This window comes from Lissotriton vulgaris, chromosome 5 (assembly GCF_964263255.1).
Source record: "Lissotriton vulgaris chromosome 5, aLisVul1.2, whole genome shotgun sequence".
Taxonomy (NCBI): Eukaryota; Metazoa; Chordata; class Amphibia; order Caudata; family Salamandridae; genus Lissotriton; species Lissotriton vulgaris.
Window position 1 is genome coordinate 1,558,166,433 of NC_141693.1, and position 22,825 is coordinate 1,558,189,257.

General features: G+C 44.2%; 1 protein-coding gene across 1 annotated transcript in view; it reads left to right on the forward strand.

Annotated features, from left to right (window-relative positions):
• LOC147715147 (Fc receptor-like protein 5) overlaps window positions 1-22,825 on the forward strand; it is a 515,196-nt gene that overhangs the window by 221,216 nt on the left and 271,155 nt on the right. Inside the window, exon 6 of the mRNA XM_086919770.1 lies at window positions 2,025-2,318. Within this exon, the coding sequence (XP_086775896.1) occupies window positions 2,025-2,318 (294 nt within the window). The remainder of the gene's footprint in view (window positions 1-2,024; window positions 2,319-22,825) is intronic.

The following is a 22,825-nucleotide window of genomic DNA, read 5'->3' on the forward strand; positions in this document are numbered from 1 at the left end:
CGGCGCTGGTGCGGTGCGTGTAACGCAAGATGGCGTCGGAGGCCATGTTACTTTAGTGTGTAAACTGCAGCACAAGAATGGCGGCCCTCAGCCGTTACTAACCTTGCCTTGAGACGCCCCATGTAATTCATCGGACCTCGCTACTGGTGTTAACGAAGATATCCGTACTGGATACAGCAAATACTACGGGTTGTAGCACTTCGCACTTCGCACTCATTGTAGCGTACTGTCGCGGTTACTGAAGCTGCCATTATTGCCGTCTGCACGAAGACAACGAGAAAATTCACTATTATATAGGAAAGCGCCCAGCAGAGGACATGGAGGAAGAACAGGCATTCAAAAGATCCAGAAATACAGACAAGATGGTAGAATTGCGCATTCTGCTCCAAAGCAAGGTATATTAACGATAGAAATGGCTGCTGATCGTACTTTTATTGAACCTATTCTGCTAGTTTTGTTTATTTACTCATGAACTGTTTATTTAAATTTAGAATGCCGGGGCAGTAATTGGGAAAGGTGGCAAAAACATCAAAGCACTGAGGACAGACGGGAGTATTTACTAATTACGTTGTTTAGGGCTTATCAACTACTGGAAACGTTGCAGGCTAGCATAGCATCAAGTTGCATGAATCTAGTTTCTCAAGCATAGTAGATATCCTTGAGCACGAGTCCAATAGAATATCTTTTATTGATAACGCTCATAGAAAGATCCGTTATTGTTAGTTACTCGGAACGCATGTCAACACGCTTTTGTAACGTAAAACATTATTTTAGGGTGATAGTTGTCGTAAAGATTACTGAAAACTACCAACATTACAACTAGCCCTAGCCCTTTCTGTTGCCAACAGTCGTGCGCTGCACTCCTATAAATAAGTGTGTACTCGACTGTACCTCACATTGCAATTACCCTCAGCGACTTAACCTGTAACCAATCTTAAATGGGCGTGATCTAATGTGTGCTGTTCCTGTTGGAGCGTGAGCAATGCGCAGTCCATATGCGAGGTCATAAAACACATTGTTGTCGTTGGGTTTTGCTCTTACATGTACATCTTATGAAGTGACATGGGTCTTTCCTGCTGTCCCTGAGCTAAACCATTTATTGTGGACAGTAATCTCATTTCAATACTAATAGATCCTGGTCAATTAATTTTTTTTGTATTGATTATAAAACTGTTCGTGTCCAAATTGGAGCGCTTTAATTTTCCCATCCTGATGAAAACATGCCTGCTTTGAATGCCAATATTTTAATTAGAATCTGTAACTTAAGTCCACAAATGTTAAAGCATTATCCAGTATACGGTTACCTATAGTACAACTTGTTTCATTAATGAGTTATTGAGTATAGTTTGTATTACATTAAAATGTGTTGCTTTTCCCCCTTTTCCCTCTACTTGTTTTTTAGGTCGAGGACTCCGCCTGAGGGGGGCGTGGTGATGGGCAGAGAAACGGCGTGTGTGTGCGTGTGTGCGTGGCTCTGTGTGAGTGTGCCTGGCTCTGTGTGTGTGTGTGTGCCTGGCTCTGTCTGTGTGTGTGTGTGCCTGGCTCTGTCTGTGTGTGTGTGTGCCTGGCTCTGTCTGTGTGTGTGTGCCTGGCCCTGTCTGTGTGTGTGTGCCTGGCTCTGTGTGTGTGTGTGTGTGTGTGCCTGGCTCTGTGTGTGTGTGTGCCTGGCTCTGTGTGTGTGTGTGCCTGGCTCTGTATGTGTGTGTGTGTGTGCCTGGCTCTGTCTGTGTGTGTGTGCCTGGCTCTGTCTGTGTGTGTGTGTGCGTGGCTCTGTCTGTCTGTTTGTGTGCGTGGCTCTGTCTGTGTGTGTGTGCGTGGCTCTGTCTGTGTGTATGCGTGGCTCTGTCTGTGTGTGTGCGTGGCTCTGTCTGTGTGTGTGCATGGCTCTGTCTGTGTGTGTGCCCACATCTTTTTTCTTTATACACTCTCCAGATATTTTCATATTCTCTGTATGTATATGAGTAGATCCTGTGATGGTGTCTTGTCTTGGAATGCTACTTAATGTCTGTTTTTCTGCTATTCAGATTGTCCCCCAGCTCCGTCCATCTCTCTCACGCCCAACTATCCAGTGTACGTCAAAGAGGAATCTGTGAATTTAACATGTTCTCCCCCAACTGGTTACGTAACCAAAGGATTCATGTACTTCAAGACATCAGGCAGACACTTTACTGAAATCAAATCCAAGAGTGGAGACAGTCACAGGATTTCAACTTCACATCCAGAAGCTGCCGGAACATATAAGTGCTCTTACTGGATAGAGACATCTGGAAGACAATTACAATCATTTGGAAGTGAGGCAGTGTCAATATCTGTGACAGGTGAGAAAGTTACTGAGTAGCTATCGGCAAGTAATCATGAATATCACGTTTTTTGTCCAGTGACAGAGTGAGCCATCCATAAGAGTATCACTGGCACTCCATGTTTGACAAATGTTGCCACGCTCCTCTAATCGCGGCGACAGCCCTATCTCCCTCCTTTACACCCCATGGTCTTGGGATTGTGATGAATATCCTTCTTTCACCCGCTGTCTTTGAGTTTTCTCAGATGCTCCCCAAACCCTTCCATCCTTCTGACCAACTATCTCCCTGTCTCCAGTGTATCTCATATGGGACTCTTTAGGACTGATCTAAAAAAAAACGCCTACGTTCCAACCAGAAGTCAATAAGAAGTCAAAGTTAATTAAAAAAAACTCCTTACGGAAAAGTTTAGCCTTGAGTTACAAAGTAAAGCTCAGAGAGGTGTTTTATGAGGATATGCTTCTTCCAGGTGAGATTCTTCCACAAATTATTTTGACATGCCTGCTCCAGTGACAGCTGATGGAGGAATAGTGGGTGTTCCAAGGCAAGTGTCATGGGGCAGTCAGGAAAATTCAATAAAAAGGAAGCACCAGCCCACAGAGCTACCGATCCATTTGCTGTATTTCTAACCTCAATAAACCAGATGAAAGTGGTGCAGAAAATGTCTCAAAGTGCAGAATGTGTCTGTTCTTCCAAGGCGTTGGAAGAAAGGGGGGACTGCGTGCAAAACGTTTTCCCTTGTGTAAAAAAATGAAATTTCACAAATATCTTAATTTCCCACAGATGAAGGCTTTTCACCAAGCAGAGAATTTGCATTTCTTACATTTAGGAGAAATAGGTTTATGTCAGGAAAGTTACAAAATTGTAAACGTCCCTTGCATATTCCTGGCACATAATTGTAATCCTCCTCAATGCATTCAGATACCCCACTGTATTGCACCGATTTTGTGAATTGAGTCCTGTAACTGACGGGCGACGCTCTCACCCAAGGCATGGTGATCATTACTTTTATTTATCTGCGAGAACTAGGTTTCCCCTGGCAACAACAGAAAGAAACAAAATACATCAGAAGAATCCGATTTTAAGAGGGCACGTGGCCTGATGGCCTTACTCCAGCAACCCCTAATCCGTATGTTCGTCTGAGTACGTTTTCCAACAGTCGAGCCAGTGGGGGCTCCATAGAAAAGTGACTGCCCTTCTGACTCAGCATGAAGTGGGCTGAGTGAAGATGTGGTGGAGGCGGCTCCTCCTCTAAGGCGGAGAGTCATCGCCCCACTGCTCTGTGAGCAGTTCAAAAGGAAAAATAAAATGATAATAATGCAAAGCTATTGTCATTTTTAATTTTCCCATCGTGGGGGGTGGGGCAGGACAGGGCTGTCACAGGATCAGGGGGACGAGTGGTGGGCGCTGTCTTAGTGTGCATGACAGTTTGGCCAGCCGTCTCGGGCCGGCCAAACAATCATGGGCTCTTAGCATGTTCTCCACCCGCTGCATTGCACAGCCTTGTTGGATAACATGCACAGGCTCTCTGGTCCGGTCAGAGTGCTGAACCACAGCACTCAGACCAATGTCAAGGCTGCTGTCATGCAGCGTTGTGATTTGCTAGGGGAGTCTGGATGCCTGTCTACATCCTGCTGCTGGAGTCGACCGAAGAGCTGAAGAGGACTGAGAGGAGACGGCAGCTTGCAGGTAAGTGATTTTTAAAACATGTGTTTAATCATCCCCTACCCATGTTAAGTAGCTGCCGCCACTGCATGGTACTCTGTCACACGCATGATGGAGAACCCTGTCTGCCAAAATCAGGCCATTTGACTGTGATGAGTGAGAGAAAAAATGGCTGTGATGTTAGAGATGAAGGAGCAAATACTCAGAAACTATGGTGAAGACATGTGTATGTGCAAGAGCAGAACTTCCACAGAACACTCGTGAGTACTCTGTACACATTGCACATCACTAGCATGCAAAAGGTTCAGTTATGCTCAACAAACAAAGGGGCCAGACAGATTTGGTTTTTAGAAGATTTCTGATCCCGCCCAGCGACTTATTTCTGGAGGGTCATCTATTTTATTTTAGTTTTTTAGTATTTTTAGAAAAACATTGAACCATTTGATTATATATGTCATCAAACGAACAGTCAGCGAGCAGTGAAACAATACATACAGCAAGTGAAGTGTGCAATAATGTACAAGTGCTATACAAGTAATAAAAAATATATATAGATAGTCAGTTTATACAGGCAACACCAAAAATAATGAATCAAATACCTAACAGTAAATTGACATTGGGAACCAGTCCTTTGTATTAAACACAAGAAGACAGGCGGACAAACAGTTCAATGGCACTGCCTGCCTGACTTACTAAACCAAGGATACAGAAATGAATTAGGGGGTTACAAAACTAGGGATAACACTGTATAGATTTAAACGGCCCTAGTAGCACCCTTGTTCTTTTTTCCAAGGCTTAGGGTCAACGCATTTCGAACCACAACGTTAGTATGGGTTCTCCTCAGGACACGGACTGGATGGAGCCGTAACTGAAAATAATGAAGGTGAAGGAAAGTATCACTGATACGTAGTTTATTTTACTGCAACTACGTATCAGTGATATTCACCTGCTGTGCCCAGGTACTGCTTCACACTATTTGAGTCCTGAGTCTGGGGGTCTGTTAACTAATTTTAATATGTGCACACAATACTTACACCACTTTCCTGTAGGGTGTGGGAGCCTGCATTGCTCTTGCCCGGAGGGAGCAGCTATTTATGCTGCACCCTCTGAGCTGGAGCAATATGTGTTCTGTTTCCCTGTCCACATCAGTGCAGGTAGGGAAACAGAACAGTCTGCAACCAGCCAACTGGAGGATTCTTAAATCTCCCACTGGCTGGGAACAGACTTGGTGTTTACTCCTGTTTAGCCTGAGATTTAAAAATGGTCCCGCCAGACGGGAGCAAACATGTTTCCCTGCCCATAGTAGTGTATCCAGGGGGTGGGCTTCACAGGACACAATAGGTGATCCGGCCGCAGGGATGAAGTCCTCAGGGCCTTTTTAAGACTCCTGGAGAAGGGCATGCGGCCCCCTCCTGTTTCTTTATCAATACGGCCACAGGGGATGGGGTCTCTAAGGACTCCTTAGGATAGGGTAGGGGGCCAAACGGCCACCATCCCCTTTTATTTGAATTCTATCTTGGAGAAGGGATCTCCAGGGCCTTCATAGGCTCGAGGAGGTAGGTCACGCACCCCCTCCTCTTAATAAATAAATTGGACCCCATGGATGGGGTCCACTGGGCCAAAGAAAACTCGGGGAGTCGGGCCGGGCACCCTCTACCCCTCAACAGCATAACCGTCCCTGAGGGTCCAAAATGAGTTTGGGGAGAGGGCCCTACACATCCTTCTCCCCATATATAACTAAAAATTGGCAGAACTCCTTTTTTTTCTTCTAAGCTTCAGGACAGGAAACTAAGTCCCTGAGCCTGTAATGGCTCCTATCAGCCTTTTATTCATGTTTTTGGCAGCCAATCTGAGTGTGAATCCTGTGAGAGCAAAGTTGCCCAAGGGAAAAAGAACTCAGTGTGCCAATCATAACGCTTTCTTTTTTAAATTGGTTTAGAGGGAACCCAACTGGCCAAATGTATAAATATTTTTGGAGCATCATTTCTCAAAAACTACAGAAAAGATTTAAAGCAAATCACAAAAAGCACAATCTGTGAACCGTGATCTAGCTTCTAGCCAAATTTGGCATAATTCCGTTCAGCAGCTTCTGTGCAAACGCTTCCGACAAAAGTCCATTAATTTATTTGACTGTCAAAAAGAGCTAAACAGTGTACAGATTTTACTGAGAAAAGCACAGAATCAAGTTAAGATGTCTACCAGGCAGACGTCTGGAAAGAGTATAATATATGAACCTTTCTCTTGTCACCATTAGTGTAATCATCATTACAGTAAACAGTAACTTGGGTGTCATTATTATATCTCATCCAGTTCTCCCACTTCAGCCTGCCATCGCTCCTTAAGGGCTGTTTAGGGTCTGGCTAATTGTTTATTATCTTAGGTTTGGGAAATGGCTTTTTTGCTCAAGTTGTCAGTCAGAAGTCTTTCCTCTAGTGGTGAGGCCTCTGGCAGTTGTGTGCCTGGTGGAATAACCCCTATGAGTATGTGTCTGATCTGCATATATCAGAAAGTTTCCGTCTGTGCCAGCCCGTAAGTGTCCTGTAGCTGGGAGAACGCGATGAACTTGACTTTTTTCTACATATCCCCCACCTTTGAGATATCTATCAGGTCCCACTGTCGAAATCCCTTAGTGTTGCGCAGTTTACCTAATCGTCGGGTTTCCCATAGTGGTGTGGCCTGCGTTATGACCCCCTCCCAGCCTAGCGCTTGTTGTACCGCAAACCAGACCTGGACGGTGTGTGCCGTTGACCTGTGAGAGCATGCCTCCTTGATTTATTGTATAGTGCCCCTATCCATGCGGAACGCTGGTTCCTCTTGAGTAGCGTGAAGCCATTGATTTATTACAGTGAGCTGCGAAGCCCAGTAGTATGCTTTTATATTGGGTAGGGCAATGCCGCCGTCATACCAGCCCAACAGCTTCCATTCTTGCCACATTTGTGGAGTTGGAGGATCACAAAAGTGGCAAAAGGGGTCACTTAAAATTATAGCAGGTGGCTAGTCATCTGCCAGTGTGGCAGAAGGTATACCCTCCACCACCCAGGTTAATTACCACCCACCATAGTTAATGATCTCAGCCTACTTGGGGTAAATCTCTGTGCCTCCAGAGGAGCCAACAGCATAGTGAAGGTATTATAAGTTTGCTGAATGGACCCCATGCATCAGGCAGCCGCTCAGCAAACGTTTTTGTTATTGAAAAACAAACTCCCAAAAGTGGGAGTTTGGACTTGAAAACCAAAAAAACCCAGGGAGTTTTATTCCAGGGTGTGGGGTGATTTATATTTTTTTCTGTGCAGGTCTGCCAGATATGTTCTGGTGGTCCCAAACTGGTACTAAAGTGCTTCCGAACATCCTCCCTGAATAAGACAGATAGCCAGAGAGACTTAAGCCAACGGCCCAGTGCACATTGTTCATCAATCTACGGTGCCTCCCATGCTAAATAGAGGGGTGCACCATCAGTTTGGTATACTGGGTAATCTGCCATTTTAGTGGCAGAGTACCCTGTTTTCCAAACTCTAATTCAATCAATCAATCAGGAGTTTGTTAAAGAGCAACTACTCACCCGTAAGGGTCTCAAGGCGCTAGGGTTGTGGGGGGGGGTTGCAGGTTCCATTCCATCAAGGAGGGGGGGGGGTCTGTCGAAGAGCCAGGTTTTGAGGTTTCTTGCGAAGATAGGGAGCGATGTTGTCTGAGGTGGAGCGGAAGGGCGTTCCATGCTTTGGCCGCGAGGAAGGAGAAGGAGCGGCCTCCCGATCTGGTCTTTCTGGTGCGGGGAACCTCGGCGTAGGAGAGCTGGGCTGATCGTAGGGTCCTTTGGGGTGCGTGGAATTTGAGCCGGCTGTTCAGGTATGCTGGTCTGGTGCCGTGGAGGGCCTTGTGTGTGTGGGTGAGCATCTTAAAGGTGATTCTCGCCTCAACGGGGAGCCAGTGGAGTGTGCGCAGGTGCTGGGAGATGTGGCAGTGTTTTGGCAGGTTGAGGACCAGTCTTGCGGCGGCGTTCTGGATGTTCTGTAGCTTGCGGATGAGGTTTTTGTTTATTCCGGCGTAGAGTGCGTTGCCGTAGTCGAGTCTGCTGGTGACCAGGGCGTGAGTGACTGTCTTTCGGTGTTCGAGGGGGATCCATTTGAAGGTCTTACGAAGGAGGCGGAGGGTGTGGAAGCAGGAAGATGAGACAGAGTTGATTTGGTGGTCCATTTTGAACTCTGAGTCCAGGATGATTCCCAGGTTGCGTGCGTGGTCTGTGGGGGTTGGCGGGTTTCCGAGGGCGGTGGGCCACCGGGTGTCGCTCCAGGCATCGGGGTTTTGGCCCATGATGAGTACTTCTGTTTTGTTGGTGTTTAGTTGTAGGCAGCTGTTTTTCATCCATTTGGCGACGGCTTCCATGCCTTCTCGAAAGTTGCGTCTGGTGGTGTTGGGCTCGTTGGATAGGGAGAGGATGAGCTGGGTGTCGTCTGCGTATGACACGATGTTGAGTCCATAGGTTCTGACGATGGGGGCAAGAGGAGCCATGTAGACGTTGAAGAGCGTCGGGCTGAGCGAGGAGCCCTGGGGGACTCCGCAGGTGGTAGGTGTGGGGTCTGAGAGGAAAGGGGGGAATCTGACCCGTTGCGTCCTGCCGGAGAGGAAGGAGCAGATCCAGTCGAGGGCCTTGTCCTGGATTCCTGCGTCGTAGAGTCTGCGTATTAGGGTGCGGTGGGAGACTGTGTCGAACGCCGCTGATAGGTCTAGGAGGATGAGGGCTACTGTTTCTCCTTTGTCCAGTAGGGTGCGGATGTCATCTGTTGCGGCGAGGAGGGCGGTTTCCGGACTGTGGTTTTTTCTGAGCCGGATTGGGAGGAGTCGAGGTCCCAGTCAACCGCAAACTGACATTTTTAAATAGCACTTTTCTAGGTACTGGCCCCTTAAAAATTTAAACATTTATATCTTGGGTTCCTCTTATCTGATTTGAATCATTTTGGTGTCTTTTGGCGATTATTCTTTCCAAGTTGATTTTGGAATTTTATTGTGATTTTTTTTTTACTTTTAAATTGTTGGTATTGCTTGAACTTAACCCACATGTCTCTGGGGAATTGCTTGTTGCTTGTGCCATAGGTAAAACAGGCTAGGCAGAGTGTGGCTTAGACGTGCAGAGACCTAATCAGGGTATGCTACCCAAATTCTAAAAACACTTTCTAACTGTGAGGTAGCAAGTGGGCCACCGCCCTTCATAACGCAGAAGCCAACACGCCCATAGAATCAATCTTTGATTGAATATCTGCCTTCATCCCTATGCAGCACTTCACTGCCTTGCCATTACATTACAATACAATTAAGTGCAGGACATTCCAAAACAATACATCAGGATTAAGTATGAGATGACGTGGAATTCAAGAGTGACCGGTTGTGGAAGATTAATATTATCCCCAATTTACGTTTAGGATGAATTTGCCCTTAAATTGGGAATATGCTGCCAACTGGGTCAGTGGCTCTTCATTCAAGAGAGACCAACTTAGATGATGGCAGGGGTGTATAATCCTACCCACACAAATGACTCTTAGTGGCTCAAGCCCCTCTTTGCAGATAAGGCTAGCACGCAGGCCAGCTGGGTGCTGGGCCCTTGCAAAACAGCTGGATCAGTCTGTAAAGGTCGGTGCATTCAGTCCATCTGCACTTGCAGATGTTGTTTCCTGTGGAAGTTATTCTCTGAACAGTGAATTTTCACAAATGTCACAAAAACGGCAGGGCAGAGCATCAGCGCCTGAATATGGCCTACAGACGTCTTCCCAACTGTAAGGCAAAGGGCCGCACTTACCTTGACTTTCTAGAAGCAGCAACAGCCGCAGGACCTAGTAAGGACAGTGTACAAAAAGCTGTGTGATCAGCTCTAGGAAACCTGTTTTAGATCTGCAAGTCCTAACAGTTGAGGAGCAGTGTCAATTTTTTTTAGGAAGCGCTGGGATGCTGTTTGAAGCCTTTCATTTCCTCTGATGCCCGAACCATAAAAGGTCATCTCTACACTCAAGAACAGACCCCCACCTACCATGAAACGTAAGATAAAACAGAGAGTGGAAAATTCCTTCCCCAGATTGTGAATGTAAGCAACAGAAATGGATGTGACAATCGGAGCACATGTAATTTGTAAGTTTGCATAAACCGAGAGGCACACATTAGTAACGAAAAGGTCTGTCTTCTAGGTCTAATCTTTTGACATTCGGTCGATACATTCACTGCACAAACAATGACTATGTTAGCACACAAGGCCTGTGTTGTATAGAACAGTCTTTAAACAAATAGTGAAAAGCCTTGGCTCACACGTCACCCGTGTGAGTGCACAGCTGAGCTACCTGTTGCAAGCGGCATGCGTTACATAAGAAGGGTTTAACTGGCATCATTGATTGGGTGCATGGTCACACAAGAACAGGTGATTGGTCAGCATGCCGAGGAAGAAAGATGGGAACTGATGTGGAGCTCAGAGTAGGGTCCTGCATAGAAGGAGATGGTGGCAAATGCAGACATTTTAGAGGGATTGCAGTCAGGGTGCGCTCCTGCCTAAGACGTGGCGTTCGTGACTATACATTTTCTGACTTTTTCTTGTAATTGGTCTATATACCTTGGGTCACAGGAACTATGCAGTTCTACAGCCGTTTTACGCATCAGAATAGTTTCAGCACTTGATATGTAAACAATCTATTGCATTATTTTCATATTTTAGCCAAAGAAACGTGTCGCATGGTGCTTCCCGGGGGCACACCCTCTGTAACGACTGGCTAGTTGTCTTTTAGTTTCTGAGTGCTTAATTTCTGTTTTCAACTGGTACTAAAGAGCTAAAGCTTGTTGCCCAGACAACATTAATGCGTTTTACTATGGCAAAATAGCGAAATAATAATGTTCTGCATTGTGCCAAATAATTCGTATTTTCTTGCTGCATAATTTAGCTAGCAATGCCACATAATTCAAATAGACTAATCAATGTTCTATTTAGATGCAGTCTAATTGCAAATGCCACACTTATTCTCAGATGCTTCTCCTGCTCCGTCCATTTCGCTGATTTCCTGATACTCTGAGTATGCCACAGGTGGGGCGTTAAGTGGGCAGGGGCCTGCCGGTGCTCATCACCAGCAGTTTTAACAAGCATTTACAATGCAATGGTTTTGCCTTTGTTAAAGTTAGAGCTATTGGCATTGCTCTTGACATTATTTTTATTTATGTTTTTTTTAACATAAATAAATGGCATTGTCATTTACAATGCCACTAGCTTTATCTCTCGCAAATGACACACACAAACACACACAGAGCCCCCCCACACACACCCACACAGAGCCCCCCACACACACAGCCACACAGAGCCCCCCACACACAGCCACACAGAGCCCCCCACACACAGCCACACAGAGCCCCCACACACACACAGCCTCACAAAGCCCCCCACACACCCAGCCAGCAAGCGCCCTCCACACACCCACACAGAGCCTTCCACACACCCACACAGCACAAGCAGGCAACAGGGGCACACGGAGGCACGGAGGCACAAGCAGGCAACAGGGGCACACGGAGGCACAAGCAGGCAACAGGGGCACACGGAGGCACAAGCAGGCAACAGGGGCACGAAAACGGAGGCACAAGCAGGCAACAGGGGCACACGGAGGCACAAGCAGGCAACAGAGAATGGCGAGGGTCCAGCAGCTCTCCCAAAATTAATGTTTTACATAACACCTGTTATATCAAAACAAAACAAACAGTGACAAAGCTCAAAGGTTTCCATCAAAAGCCAGGCCACCTGGGTATGCCAATGATTGTTTAGGCTCTTGAAAGCGTCCTTTTTGCGTCCACACAAAAGTGTTGATGCTCCAAATGGAAATGGGTTGCATAAAGACTTCTCACAAACAACATGCGAACGGCAGCCCTACTGACAGGTAATTGTGTGTGTGTGGGGGGTGGGGGGTCACTTGGAAAGAACTCTCATGATGAAACAAAAAATGTGTAGGTCTACCACCGGAATCAACAGCGTTATCAGGAATGTATTATTGTTTCAGTCCCGCTCTGTGCAGATTGTAAAGCACAGTGCCTGCCAGATGGTAATTTAGCTGATTTCGAATGGGAAATCAGAAAGTTGTTTCTAATAGAAATTGAGATTACTCTGGTAAATGTACCGTTCTTGCTTTCAGTTCCACAGCTCGTCAACAGATCGGTGCCAAACATGTCTTCGCGTTTCCTACACACCAGCGCTGCACTGCTGCCACAGACATGAAATCAGGCCTGGATGCTACAAGCACACCAACCGCGTATTTAAGAGTGTGTGTGGGGGGTGGTCTTTGGCTCAACTAAAAAATCCTGCTGGGACGTTTTTAGTTGATGTGCACCCCTAACCAATATAAACAATAAGACTGGCGCAGTGCCTCCCTTGTTAGTTGATGTGCACCCCTAACCAATACATTAAAAAAAGACCGGCCCAGTGCCCCCCTTGCAAAGTAAATGGAGGGCCCCACTACGGACTTACCCAGGAGCCCTCGGCCAGCTTACAGTGCTGTGAGGGGCCCTGTTGCCTCCCCCCCACCCACCTGCTCCCTCCCACACGCACTGCGGGGGGCCTTTGTTACGCCACTGGGCAGGCCTTACTCCACAGAACACCTCCAGAGGTAGGGTCGCATTTAGACATCAGCTGAAGACGGGAGCTCGCGCCGTCCCACCTGCCACCGCAGTCCGCCGAAGATGCGCCCTGCTTACCATATCCCTGACAGGATGACAAGAGAGCGCCTGTCAGGCGCTGGCCAGCCGGGTATCGAGACAAAATGTACGGCCCCAGCTGACTAGTTAGAGGCAGGCTGGCGAGGTACAATTATACAGGCAGATGACAAGCCTTCACGCGCGGCCGGCTTGAGAACCGATGACACGGCGCGAACAGCAATCCTCCCAAGCCCTGGTCACAGAACAGCAATAAGTCAACTGATGCGCCGTTGTAAAATCATGATTTATTCTTTTGCTTTGAATACATGAGAGCATGGCATGATGTTCTGGTAGACTACCGCCGCGGGTTCACTGGGGGCCTGAACATCTCGGAGTCTGCCTGCAGCATGCATAACACTGGGGCAACGAACACCGGCCCTGCAGTTTAATAATTCACAGCAGGCCTGGGTGGAAGTAAACTGCTTCCCTCCTATGTGCGTCTCCGCGCGAAGTCGAGGCCACAAAATACATAATAGTCAAAGCGAATACCGTTCAAAACTTCTGGCGTCCGAATTTAGTGAATATAAACACGCTGGCGAAGCAGCAGACCCCAGGCGCGCGTCCTCGGCGTTTGTTTGGGTTCGACATTCCAGGGGCTATCAGCCATTTGCTTTCTCTTTCTGCCTATCAGCAGCAGGAGCTCCGAGCCGAAACGGTATCTACACACAGAACCGCAAAACATGACCTTGGGGCAGAGAGAGTGTTGGTTCCACTCCGACTCCAGGCCACTCAGCAAGCAGCAAGGCTAACAAGCTACTGGATCGGAGAACAGTTTAGAAGAACACTCCACAAAGACTCTAATATTGAGCGGGAGGGCGGGAGGGGGCGGGAAAGGGGGAGGAGAGACGCAGAAGACGGCCGGAGCAGGAAGGCGAGTGCCGGCAATGCCGGACCAGAATCGGGGGCGTTCCCGGCTTTCGGCTGACGTCGCGTGACGTCGGCAAAAGCCAAAGAATCTCGGGAACGCCCCCGTGTCTGGTCCGGCATTGACGGACAGGCCCCTCGTCCAATGGCTAGGCTCCATTTATGGAGCCAGCCAATGAATGACGAGGGCCGACCCAAACCCACACACAGTACTCATTAGGTTTTTGCCTGCGCAAAAAAGATGCGCAGAGCGCATCTTTTTGGCGAGGCAAAACCTAAAAAGCAGGTGCTGAGACGGGTCCCTATTGGGCTCTCTATTTTTGCCCTCACACCCATTGTGAAAAACAAATCTTAACGCTGCAGAAACACCACTGCCTTTGATTTAACTTCAGACACTCGTTATACTTCTTTCACAGTCAGTGCTTTAAACGGGCCGGTACTATCCAGTACTGAGTACACCACTTTTTTATTTTGAGAGGGAGAGTACCGACACTTCTCAAGAGAAATGTAATACCTTAAATTGGAGAGTACCGGCACTACTCAAAAACAAGCATGTACTCTGTTACAATGCACCTGCACTTCTATTTCTCCATTTCAAGCACTGTTCAGTTTCATAATTTCAGAACGGAAGCATTTTCAATACTACATACCACAAAGCCATGGTAGTTGCTTACTTATCCTATGCAACTAACAGCCATTGACAAAGACAATGGTCCTGGCTTGTTATAGGTGTAATGGTACTTGATGTATTGTATAACTGGATGCACTAAAAGAAGCAGCAAAATACTAGCCAGGAGGCACACTTTGCTAAGCACAGATTTTTGGCTTAGGTTTTTTAAGCTATGCCATTAATTACATCAAACACGCCCCTTTGAGAGACCCCCAGTATTTTAATTCCACTTAAGCTCCTGGCCACAGGGGAGTCTGAGCATGAAACTAGCATGCTCCGCTCCACCTGGTTAGCAACCCACAAGATTCGGGTACTTCAAGAAGGCAGAGGGATCATCTTTGGAGCTCATATCTGAGGGCAGGGCCACTCGCCAGAGATCTACTTGAAATCCAGTGGCCCCCGAATCTTACAGCTGTGCACACTGGATAAAAATATATGGACGAGATCCCTCATCTGTTGACAGTGTTACTGAGATGATATCTGTGACGGGGAGAGAAAGATTGCATGCAGGGTACGGGATCATACTCAGGGCCTGCATCATCCTATATCATTCCTTCCAGGGCTTTAAGTGGGATGAAAAAATGGCGGGGTTTATCAAAGGGGCGTCGCCGATGGAATTAAAGACGTGGCTTAAAGACACCTAAGCTAAAAATCTGTGCTTAGCATAGTGTTGTCACCCGACTGGTATTTTGCTGTTTCTGTAATTGCGTCCAGTTGTATGATACAACAGGTAACATCATACCTACAACAAGCCAGAATTATTGCTTTTGTCAATGGTTTTTAGTTGCATAAGATAAATAAGCAACAACGATGGCTTTGTTATTAAAATTTGCTTCAGTTTTGATATGATGAGCTTGTAAGAGAACTAAAAGAAGTCTCTTTGAATATACATCTAAAATGTATTGTATTGTACTGTATGGCATATTTATATAGCGCTAAAACTGTCACCCATAGGGCATCCTGGCGCTTGACTTGGTCAGCCATACGTAACTTTACTTTAAAAGCAGTGGTACTACTGCAAAGTTGACATTTTTTTCCACCCTGAGGGTAAGGGCAAATATTGATAGCCCGATAGGGACCTGTCTCAGCACCTGCTTTTAATCCGACCCACTTAAAATCCTGATTCCCTCCATACACAGTCTCTTTCTAGGACATCATCTCAGTGTTAGACCAGTCACCAAAAGAAGGTTAGTTAAGTTCTATTACAAATTCAAAAATAGTTGAACATATACGAATCTCGTCAGAATCAAAGGGGAATGAATCACATGTCCTGTTTTTGCCAGAGACTTACGATCTTCTATTCTAAAAACTTTCATTCACATTTAACTCATGGTGCAGTATATGTTGGTACTCTGCTATTTCGGTTAAGTGAGTTGCATCGTCATTGGGTCTTTTTTCACTTGAGTGTTCAGTTCTCCAAGTGATCTGCGTTCCTCCCCCTGGAGGCAGACCGATCAAGCTTCATTTTTGTCCTGAAGAAGGCCCATAGACCTGTTGGGCCTTTGATTCTGACTGTTCCTAATGGAAGCCGATAGAATGTCTGCTTCTCCATCCCTCTTTTGATTAAACGCATATAAGGAATCTCAGCATGAGAGTATAAAAATACAAAGGACACAGAAGAAATCCAAATCTCCTGAAGAGATTTACTCAGTGCAGCAACAAAAGAACAAAAATGTTTGTGACCTTTAAGCATGCAAACAGAAAACAAAAGTCAAGATCCCCCTGCATCTGCAATTCGTAGTACAAAAGCATTTAATTATATCTATTTCTACTCACATTCTAGAAGTGACATCCCTAATTTAGTATTTAAGCAAAGGATTCAAAAAAGAAAGGTGTCAGTGGTAAGAGTCTTCCTAAGAAGTCACTCTATAATCAGATGGGTCAGCAGCATAAAGCAACCAGCAAGCTAGCACTCAAAGGCTTTCTGTTGGAAAGACAAGATAGAAAATGAGCATCTGTCCCTCTCTTCAACGCATCATATATTCAAAATTGTATTCAGCAAGTGTCCCACAATGCTTTCTCACTCATACTCTACAGTAGGTTCAGCCACAACATTTTCCATGATATCGATTCTTTTCACGGCCTTCTGCCTGTACGCCCCTCTGCAACAGTTCGTCCTTGGCCTCTTCTCCTCCTGTGTGAACACACCTCCCTTCACCTTCTATTCGCCAGGCCAAGCTAACTGTAACTACATCATTGGCCTAATAAACACGCACAGTACATTTAGCATATCAATTTGTCACATCACTAATTTGCCCTACATCAGTGTATTGAACTGTTTATACGTTTCAGTACTATTCTATGAATCAATTGTGTAATATCCTATCATTCCCTATGTGATGCATTTATACCATCTTTAGAATGTTCATAAATGCTGCAGTCAGAATGTTAGTACTCTGACTGCAGAGTGACAGTTGGATGGCTGAGCACCTGGATAGGAGCTCCTGGTGGGGTCTCCCTATTTCGTTAATTCTTTCTTTCTTGTCCTCTCTTTTCTTGATTTCATTCTCTGCTTCTAAAATGATGTTTCTAACTTTTAAAATTTTATATAAGAAAGGGGGATATGTAATATCCTATCATTCCCTATGTGATGCATTTATACCATCTTTAGAATGTTCATAAATGCTGCAGTCAGAATGTTAGTACTCTGACTGCAGAGTGACAGTTGGATGGCTGAGCACCTGGATAGGAGCTCCTGGTGGGGTCTCCCTATGGTCTCCAGCTGACCTTATTATTGAATTATCTCAACTTCTCAATAAACCTACTTGGGAACTACCTACAAGCGTGGACTACGTTATTACAAATTGCTACCTCCACATTTATTCGTGTCAATGTCACAATAACATATTAGTTGGTTCACATTGCCTCTAACATCTAACTTAACTTTACCAATAACACTGAACAATATGATAGTGCATACGACTGGTGATTACATTGCACTCCTAACAGGTAGAATATTTGGAATTGGATAAATGCACAGCGATTTGTTATCTCTCAAAGTTCAACAGTTAGTCGTTTTTTTGGTGCACCGTAAGGTGGCGTCGAGGGCCCTACGACGTCAAGATACACAGCACTGATGTGGCACTAGAGGATCTCTAGTGTCATCCCTTACCGGGCACACAAATATTTGTCTTCCCACACAAAGAAGACTTTCAATCCAGTGTTTCAATTGTTCATGAAATTTATTTTATATTTGTAGAAAAATTTATCATCATCATTTTATGTTGTTCGTTCAATATAATTCTCATGTTTGTGAATCAGACATTGTCATAATAAGGCATCCAATGCATTTCGGGCATTATATAGCATTCCCTTCATCAGGGAAATAGACACTGTAAAACAAGGAATAATAAAATCATATCAGCAAAAAGGTTCTGTGTGAGTCTTATTAACATCAGTCATAACATACACAATACAAGGTCTGCTTGATGTGTGCTTATAAATCAATGTGAACTGTGTGTGAATCACATGCTGTGGTTAGTATTAGTGAAAAAACAGAAAGAATCTTCTCAAAGAAAAATGCTCTAACTCACATGGCTGGGTCTCTAACAATACTTGTAGTTCTGCAAATCAAAAATAAAGCAGTGTTACAAAAACGGCCTCAAATGGTGGGGCAGTTCAAAAAGCATTCTAACATCCAGGCTGATGTTCTATAGAGTCCCTCACAACTAACCTTGCTCAAGAATAGGCGCGCGATTACGTCCTTCTCTCCTCGTGCTCCGCGATGGCTCAATGAAGTGCCAATCGCGTTCACCTATTTAACCTGAATTCTGGTCATGTGACTAGTCACATGGCATGGCCATAGAAGAAAGACTCATTTTCGAGGGTAGCAGAGTATGCTGTCTTAAGTAATACCCGAGACATTGATCTGAATGCTGGTTATCATGATGGGTGGCCTAGAGAGCCGGTTGTGAAAAAATTCTAGAAAATGATATGTATAAGCTAACGAGATTAAAAAAATATATTAGGTTAAAAAAAAAAAAAAAAAAAAAATGGTTAGAAAGAAATACCGGGAATCGAACTAATCACTACTGAGATGTTAGATGAGCTGTTCTATGGTTAGTGCTATTGTGAAAAGTGAAGAAATGGAAAAGAATATAAGAGGTGTAAGTGTCAGATGTGTATATGAACTCACATAGTATACACAAGGAACAGTCAGGGGAGCAATTCATTATAGGTAACATGCAAATTCAATTCTTTCATTTAACCCCGATGGTTTCTGGCAGGATAAATTTTGTATCCAATAGTTCTCTCTCTGCAGAAGGTATTTGGAATTGTCTCTGCCTTCTACTTTCTGGACCGTTTCAAGGATGATGAATTTGATCTGGGAGATGTTATGATGTTCTTCAACAAAATGGGAGGATAATGCAGATTTCATATTTTTCAAACGAATGTTGGACTTGTGTTCAGTTAAACGTACTTTGATTCGACGTTCCGTCTTACCAACATACATTTTGCCACAAGGACATCTGATTCCATAAATGACATTACTCGATTCACAGGTGGCATTCACCTTTAGTTTAATGGGGTAACCTTTTGAAGGATGACAGAATGTGTTACCACGGATTACATTGTTGCAACTTCCACAGTTAAGGCAAGGTTTCGTGCCAGAGAATTTCGTTGCAGATGTTGAGGTTGTACATATTTTGTATTGAAGAATTTCTCCAAGATTCTTTGATCTAGTGTAAGCAAAGATGGGAGGTTGATTAAACGACTGTTTGAAATCGGGTTCAAGATTCAGTATAGACCAATGTTTTAAAATGGTTTGTTTGTATTTCCTGCTGGATGTAGAATATCTAGATACCACCACTGTCCGTGTTTGTTCAGATTTCGTTTTGACAGTTAGGAGTTTCTCTCTATCCAATGTTTCAACCTTTTTCCTTGATTCCTCTAGTAGAGATTCAGGGTAACCTCTATCCAAGAATTTCTTTTTGACTTCTCTTAGTTTGCCACCTAATGCATTCTCATCTGAGGTAATTCTCTTTACTCTTGCCATTTGTGAAAACGGCAGGTTGTTAATCAAGTTGGGTTGATGAAAACTCGAGTATAACAACATGTTGTTCCTGTCCGTTGGTTTGGTGTAAACATCTGTTTTAAACCCTGTTGGAGTTCTGGTAACTTTAACATCCAAGAAATTTACTGTAGTTTCTGATGTAGTCCATGTCAGTTGGATTCGTGCGTCCAGATTGTTGAATTTAGTAAGTTCCGTTGTTAGTTTCTCCTCTGTGTTAGACCAAAGAATAAAAAGGTCATCAATGTATCTGATCATTGTTTTGAGATTGCGAGACCATTCTGTATTCAAAAAGATATGTTGATTTTCATACCACTGCATGAATATGTTGGCATACGAGGGTGCTGCCGAATTGCCCATAGCCATGCCGGTTAATTGTTGGTACCAAGCTTCATTGACCTTGAAATAGCTGTGATATAAAATAAAACACATCAACTCCATGAGGAAAGTTTGAAATTGTTGATCAAGATCGGTGTTTAGAAGAGCAGACTCTATTGCCTCTAAACCCATGTCATGGGGTATGCTAGTGTATAAACTGCAAACATCTGCAGTGCACATAACTAGTTTTTCTGATGGATCCAGCTTAATTTGTTGAAGTATTTGCAAAAACTGGGATGTATCTCTGACATAAGTTTGCATCGATTGTACTGTCGGCTGTAGATACCTGTCGATAAGTTGACCTATCGGTTCATGTAAGCTCCCTCTCGTCGATACTATAGGTCGGAATTTTAAAAGAGATACACTAGACTACCGCTTAGGAGAAGTATACACATGGGCGGAGGTATATGCACAAAAACGTAAAAATCGTCCTTATAATTCAAATACTACGACATCTTCCTCAGATAGCGACACTAGTCAAAGACCACGTAAACCTCAATCGACCCCGGCGCCACGGGAGCAAACAACAACTGATCAACCCACTACCAGCAAAACCACAGACACTAGTCCTTTTTTAGACCAGGGCCAAGCCCAAAAAGGAGACCCAGGAGAGGGTCAGGAAAAGGAACTGGAAAAGGACAAAGAAAGGGACGCGCCGACCACACGGAGCACGTCAGCCATAGCCAAGGAGAAGGAGAAAGAGAAGAAACTCAAAAAGACTCAGCCTCAGAACAATTAGTAATCAACATTAGTGACCAAACTTTGAGCCCGTATGAGTTAAGCCTACTGCAAAAAGGAACATCATTTGTCCCAACTACTACCACAAACAGTCTGGAACTGGAAGTCAGTTTTTTTAAACTGATGCGGAAACTTAGACTCAGACATTTTTTTGACAACACAATACCGGACCGACCGAGCATTGAGAAAGACCAACTGTTAGGCCTACGACCCCACAGTACTTTTCAAGCTCCAACTAGCCACAAGACGCTAGACCTATTTGAAAACTTGGTGAAACAAGACCTCCGCAAGATCAAACATTATAAACCAAAAAGAAGGAACACCACACAAAAGGATCTTGACACCTTGCAGAAATTGGCTTCTAACGACAAAATCATGTTCACGAAAGCTGATAAAGGCGGTGCGATCGTCATAATGAATATGGATATGTACAACAATAAAGTGACAGAACATATCAACGATACAAATACGTATTGCAAATTGGATCACAATCCTACACTTGAGTACTCCAAAGTGTTAAAAAACATCATTGATGGCGCACACAAACAAGGTACCATTTCTGACCGGACAAAGAACTTCTTGGTTACACTCAATCCCAAGAGTCCCACATTGCGGATGACACCAAAAATTCACAAAAATACCTATGACCCCCCGATGCGACCTATAGTATCGACGAGAGGGAGCTTACATGAACCGATAGGTCAACTTATCGACAGGTATCTACAGCCGACAGTACAATCGATGCAAACTTATGTCAGAGATACATCCCAGTTTTTGCAAATACTTCAACAAATTAAGCTGGATCCATCAGAAAAACTAGTTATGTGCACTGCAGATGTTTGCAGTTTATACACTAGCATACCCCATGACATGGGTTTAGAGGCAATAGAGTCTGCTCTTCTAAACACCGATCTTGATCAACAATTTCAAACTTTCCTCATGGAGTTGATGTGTTTTATTTTATATCACAGCTATTTCAAGGTCAATGAAGCTTGGTACCAACAATTAACCGGCATGGCTATGGGCAATTCGGCAGCACCCTCGTATGCCAACATATTCATGCAGTGGTATGAAAATCAACATATCTTTTTGAATACAGAATGGTCTCGCAATCTCAAAACAATGATCAGATACATTGATGACCTTTTTATTCTTTGGTCTAACACAGAGGAGAAACTAACAACGGAACTTACTAAATTCAACAATCTGGACGCACGAATCCAACTGACATGGACTACATCAGAAACTACAGTAAATTTCTTGGATGTTAAAGTTACCAGAACTCCAACAGGGTTTAAAACAGATGTTTACACCAAACCAACGGACAGGAACAACATGTTGTTATACTCGAGTTTTCATCAACCCAACTTGATTAACAACCTGCCGTTTTCACAAATGGCAAGAGTAAAGAGAATTACCTCAGATGAGAATGCATTAGGTGGCAAACTAAGAGAAGTCAAAAAGAAATTCTTGGATAGAGGTTACCCTGAATCTCTACTAGAGGAATCAAGGAAAAAGGTTGAAACATTGGATAGAGAGAAACTCCTAACTGTCAAAACGAAATCTGAACAAACACGGACAGTGGTGGTATCTAGATATTCTACATCCAGCAGGAAATACAAACAAACCATTTTAAAACATTGGTCTATACTGAATCTTGAACCCGATTTCAAACAGTCGTTTAATCAACCTCCCATCTTTGCTTACACTAGATCAAAGAATCTTGGAGAAATTCTTCAATACAAAATATGTACAACCTCAACATCTGCAACGAAATTCTCTGGCACGAAACCTTGCCTTAACTGTGGAAGTTGCAACAATGTAATCCGTGGTAACACATTCTGTCATCCTTCAAAAGGTTACCCCATTAAACTAAAGGTGAATGCCACCTGTGAATCGAGTAATGTCATTTATGGAATCAGATGTCCTTGTGGCAAAATGTATGTTGGTAAGACGGAACGTCGAATCAAAGTACGTTTAACTGAACACAAGTCCAACATTCGTTTGAAAAATATGAAATCTGCATTATCCTCCCATTTTGTTGAAGAACATCATAACATCTCCCAGATCAAATTCATCATCCTTGAAACGGTCCAGAAAGTAGAAGGCAGAGACAATTCCAAATACCTTCTGCAGAGAGAGAACTATTGGATACAAAATTTATCCTGCCAGAAACCATCGGGGTTAAATGAAAGAATTGAATTTGCATGTTACCTATAATGAATTGCTCCCCTGACTGTTCCTTGTGTATACTATGTGAGTTCATATACACATCTGACACTTACACCTCTTATATTCTTTTCCATTTCTTCACTCTTCACAATAGCACTAACCATAGAACAGCTCATCTAACATCTCAGTAGTGATTAGTTCGATTCCCGGTATTTCTTTCTAACCATTTTTTTTTTTTTTTTTTTTTTTTTTTTTTAACCTAATATATTTTTTTAATCTCGTTAGCTTATACATATCATTTTCTAGAATTTTTTCACAACCGGCTCTCTA